General features: G+C 32.3%; 1 protein-coding gene across 1 annotated transcript; it reads left to right on the forward strand.

Annotated features, from left to right (window-relative positions):
- The first annotated feature begins 1,499 nt into the window (after window positions 1-1,499).
- LOC124532035 (glycoprotein hormone beta-5) lies at window positions 1,500-3,724 on the forward strand. Its single transcript, XM_047106661.1, has 3 exons — window positions 1,500-1,839; window positions 3,176-3,334; window positions 3,591-3,724. Exons 1-3 carry the CDS (start codon window positions 1,633-1,635, stop codon window positions 3,687-3,689), a joined length of 465 nt encoding a protein of 154 aa, XP_046962617.1. The 5' UTR covers window positions 1,500-1,632; the 3' UTR covers window positions 3,690-3,724.
- Window positions 3,725-5,296: the final 1,572 nt, after the last annotated feature.

Genomic DNA, 5,296 nt, shown 5'->3' on the forward strand with positions numbered 1-5,296 from the left:
TCTTAAACACCTCGTTTACTTCTTTTTCTTAAATATCATTGTGCGATTTTTTGATTACCTTTCTATTTTTTGTTATTCCAACGGACTTTATTTTGTTTCAAATTTCTTGTACTTACTTTAGCATAATTTCAAATAGTAAAAAATAACACCACCTTTATTAATTAATTTAACTTTGATAATAATTTACTGTTTTATCCCATGTTATAACAAGAAAAAAAAATTGGAAATAATAATTTTATTTATGAATCCATGTCGCTAGCGAAACTGAAAGCTACAACTATTAATCTCTAAATATATTAGACCTTGTTGCATTGTCCTGTCTTTATTTAGTCAAAAACACTTTAAGGCGGACCAAAATATGTGCATACACTTTCTATTAAAGGAGTTCATGACAACGAAAAGCCCTTGTACCAAATAAGTAACCATAGTAAATCTAACAAATAAGGCATAGTTAAAACCTACATTACATTTTCAGTAAGAACGATGACGAATAGTTAAATACACGGATATTTGACTTCTGACTTCTTAGGTTTTGCTGAATACATGTAGTATTCAGCAAAACCTAAAGAATTAAATAAAGCTGTAAGTAGGTATGTATATTAAACAGCCTTTGTTCTGCTGAAATTATATTATATACTTATATTATAGATTTACTTTGTAGTATATTATGGAGTCAGAGAAACAAAACAGGGACGCTCCCTGTGAGTAACCAAAACTGTCAAGATTTGTACAAACACAAGTGGTTAAACCTAGAGGAGAGAGATATATTCATACTATCCTTTAATTTCAGGTCGACAAGTCTAGTATAAGAAACACCTATTACCTACTGAGGGCGTAAAGTGCGTCGTATCGTCGACTTAACAGTTAACGGCCGGTCCGAGTGATCTTTCAAAAGATTTTGAAAAAATGACTGGTTTGATCTAAACATTTATTTTATTTATTTTAATACACGTGAACATGGTCATATAGTTCTATATCCTTCTCAATCTTTTTACTGTAAAGGAAGAAGTCGACACTACTACTCAGAAACATCAGTACGGGCTAAAGACGCATTCTAATATACGCTGCAAAGTTGACCATGTAATCTTACCAAAAACTCAATAGAAAAAGCATTGATAGCATCATCATAATATAGGATACTATACAATTAGATTTCTGTCTTTACAGGGATTTTTGCGGAAAATATTTGCGTAATACAAAACTATATGTACATATGTAGATGAAACACTTTATTACTTCAGGACAAAAATAATATCCAAACTGTGTATACATTTGTTTGTTATTTTTGAGTATATCCCGTTCAGACAGACAAAGGAGGCGGAAGGAATATGTTTCAGAATATGTAGTGATAACATGTCAAATACATTAATCTCATAGAATTTGCTCTATTCAGGCAAATATATTCAAATATATTCTAAAATATTTCTTATTGCTCGGTTTGGTCCATTAAAAGTAATGTTCTGTGCAATGCTGTGATGTGAAGTGACACGAATTAATGTGCTGACGTCTACTCTGACTCTTTATAAAAAGATACACCTTCAAACAGATTATTCAAACAGAAAGAAGAAAGCTTAGAGAGAGTATATATTCGGGAAGATTAAAGCTTTCAACTTGTCTTACTTTTCATCCAAAATGTGGCGTATCAGAAATAATTACAATTTTATTTTAATAACAATGGTTTTTTCACTTTTGGTTATAAGCTGTAAAAGTGCTTCACCAAATTCTCGATGTAAGCTGAGGCGGTACACCCATAACGCTGTACAAACAGATTTTAATGGATTGCGTTGCTGGGATGAAGTCGACATCATGTCATGTTGGGGATACTGCTTATCTTACGAGGTATGAATACATGTTTTGAAATATTTAACTTCCTTTATTATAACAGGTTTAACCTTGTAATAAGATAGATTGTTCGTTAAAATAAAAAAAAAGATTGCTCGTTAAAATAAAAAATAAACAAAAAAAACAAAATTTACATATTATATGGGTAGTTCTACAAATTATGGACGAATTCGATTCTGATTTCGGCCTGATATTTTTTATATATTCTGGTGATGGAATTCAGTTTAATAATTAAATTACAGTATCTTTTAGCTTTTTATAAAAGGAACAGTCAAAATATCACACATTTTTTGATTTCTGGCCATTTAAAAGAGCCACAAGAAAAACATATTCCATATCTTCAATTTCACTTTTAGTAACGATATGAAGTGTCACACCAGGGCAGCGATTTTGAATAACTCCGCAGAATTCACTTAGGTTTGTAACATCACCTCCACATGCTACAACATCATCGATATTTTTAATAGGATCTTCTCAGGATGCTGTATAGTTCTCAGTAGCTTGGGTACTAATTTGACAGGATCTTGAGGCCAGGTTCCTGATAATTTCTGTCTAAAAATAAAATAAATATGTATACCAATTTATAACTTTCAACAACAATTCATCTTAACTAGGCCTATATGCTGGCATCCTGCATATCAATACGCTAAAATTAGTCATTTTAACAATTTATTACGTAAATAAAAATCTTACCAGGATCATGTGAACTCCTCTGATTACTACGCCATATCACTCGCCGAACGCACTGGGCTCATTAAACTACGTGCTAGGGGAGAATAGATAGATGACATTTTTTGTCTTCTTTATAGGTACTATCAACTCAGCGGATCGGTAAAGATGCACTAACTAACTAACTATAACTAAGTCTAGTGAATATTTTTTAATTCAACAGCGAACAGGATACTCATATAAAATCGTAGGGACAAAATGTAAACAAGATTTGTTAAATATTTTTTAAGAAAATCCTATACTAATTGTTCTACTTGCCCAGGAAAAATAGTAAGCTTATTAATATGCGATTCTTTTAACACCCAAATGTAGAAGTAAACGTATCACGATGCACTTTGAACTAAAATTTGTACCAAGGACACTGCAGGATGCTGAGAATTCGACACTTTGACAGTGATTTTGTTCAGAAAAGTAATTGTAATCTAAATTATTTTTAGTGACCGTCTAGAAACAATTGTAATTATTAATATTCCATGTAAAAAAAAATGTTAGTAACATTGTTTTCTACATATTTTGGCTGAGCCGCCAAAAATTCCTTAGTTTGTAGAACTATATATTGTAAATGAATAGTAGGAACTAATATGTAATTGATATTTCATTTCAGACGGCAGATTGGCAATTCCCCTACAAAGTATCCTTTCATCCAGTTTGCGTGCACGGAGAGAGGAAGCACGCTTCAGTCAAGTTACGAAATTGCGACCCTGGCGTGGAACCCGGTACAGAACTGTATCATTACGTAGAAGCAGCCTACTGCAAGTGCCAGGTTAGAAAGTTACTACATGTATTATTATCACATTAGTCACAGATAACAGACTGTATTACTATAACTTTTTACACGGATTAGGTACTGAAATCGTCATACATAATAAAAAACCTAAGACTTTATAACGACAAATAAATCCATTTCATCCTACATTTGTAAAAAATGTTCGAATTGAATAAAATATTAATTGTATGCATATAAATTGTTCGTATAAATACATTATTTATTGAACTGTATTTCATTAATTATATTTTAGGTGTGTTCTTCTGAAGACACGAGCTGCGAATGGCTGCCGCCAGATTATTCTCTTCTCAACGAAAATTCAATCGCAGATCAAATGGAGGACAAGAAATAAATTTAATAAACACCTAGGCAAATTAACGTGACATTATCATAACTGTGTATTGCAAGTTACATTTTTGTTGACTGGAATAAAAATTAATGTATAATTAATTTTTGGTAAATTATTCTCCGTACTAAGTATATTCTACATTTTATTTACAGGATGTAATTAGTAACTACTACTTCAAACTGGTATAAACAAGATATTAGACAAAGTTTTTGTTAGTTTAATATATTATTATTTTGTAGGTGGTAAACGATCAGGAAGCCCATTTGATGGAAAGAGATTGTGTTGCAGGCCTTTAAGTACATATGTACGCTCTTTTCTCGAAGGTTCTCAAGCATTACTTGTTCGGAAAACTCGGTGGCAAAAACTAGTTCCACACAGTTGTTGTCGATTTTCGTTATAATTTTCTGAGCACACTGAGCATTTTTAATGCAATAGGGAACATGCAAATATAATATTTATGAAAAATTTGCTATTTAAATGTTAAAAAAATATAAAAGAAGGGCCACTGCAAGGTTAATAATTGATATAGTTTTGTTTTTTAACAATAATTACGAATTAAAGTAACGTGAAATGGAACGTATTTTAAAACACTAATAGAGCGTTCAGTGACGTCACTCCTGTAATGACTACATATTTGAGGTTATAGTTGTAAAAAAATGAACATTGAAACGAAAATTAATTGCGTTTTTCGATTTAAAATGGAAGTTGGGTTTGTGAAAGCAGACTCCAGATTCCTCTTTTCAGCTTGAAACCACTTTTATCTCTGTTTTGTGTCAGAAGGTCCTGTCAAAAACCATTTATTTGAAAAATTTATTGAAGTAAATAGGCACAAACATATGTCAATAAAGCTTATTTGCGTGGTATCGACAGCCCGTTTTAAATGTTTACAAAAAAAGTATCACATAGGTCGAGAAAAATGCATAAGAATGAAATCCAGCGAGGACAAGTACGATCAAAGGGCATTCACAGACAGCAGTGACGTCATACGACATATAGTGCCGTTTTCGCGCGAAAATTTAAATTGACATTTTGAAACCTCATTCTTTGCCGTAAATTGCAGTGTTTTAGATTTTTAATATAGTTGTGGTCTATGCTATATGGAGTTCTTTAAAATAAACACAAAAATAAAAATATTGCATCTTCCCTATTTGGCTTTACCTTTCAATTAACTGAGGAACTACCCATCTATACTGTCAGTGTGTCTTACTTTAGAATATGGTAAGCGCTCTACATACACGCGAGAACTTCTCGTGAGAACTTGTAGGGCAGTAGCGGCGCAAGATCGAATCTTAATGTGGGCAAGATACAGTTTGCGAGGCCCTCGTTTTTTTTTAGTACTGCGATTAAAATTGCACCGGGAGACCGTGCCTGTTTGTTACCAGTGGCGGCGCAAGATCGAATCTTAATGTGGGCAACAGATTGCAAAGCCCTTGTTTTTTTTTTTAAATTTTTGGGTACACACTCACAAGGTTTTCATTAGCGCTCACGCGTTCGATCACGGTGGACGCAAAAATAAATATTGCGACAAGTTTATTGCTATGCGTATATGCATATTAAAATTATGCTTATATTAAAGTTAAAAAAAAATTAAAAACAAGTGGAGAAGAAGA

This window comes from Vanessa cardui, chromosome 8 (assembly GCF_905220365.1).
Source record: "Vanessa cardui chromosome 8, ilVanCard2.1, whole genome shotgun sequence".
NCBI lineage: Eukaryota > Metazoa > Arthropoda > Insecta > Lepidoptera > Nymphalidae > Vanessa > Vanessa cardui.

Coding starts and splice junctions, on each gene's coding strand:
- LOC124532035 (XM_047106661.1), top strand. CDS start 1,633: ATGTGGCGTATCAGAAATAATTACAATTTTATTTTAATAACAATGGTT. Junction 1,840..3,175: donor GATACTGCTTATCTTACGAG/GTATGAATACAT, acceptor ATTTCATTTCAG/ACGGCAGATTGGCAATTCCC. Junction 3,335..3,590: donor CAGCCTACTGCAAGTGCCAG/GTTAGAAAGTTA, acceptor ATTATATTTTAG/GTGTGTTCTTCTGAAGACAC.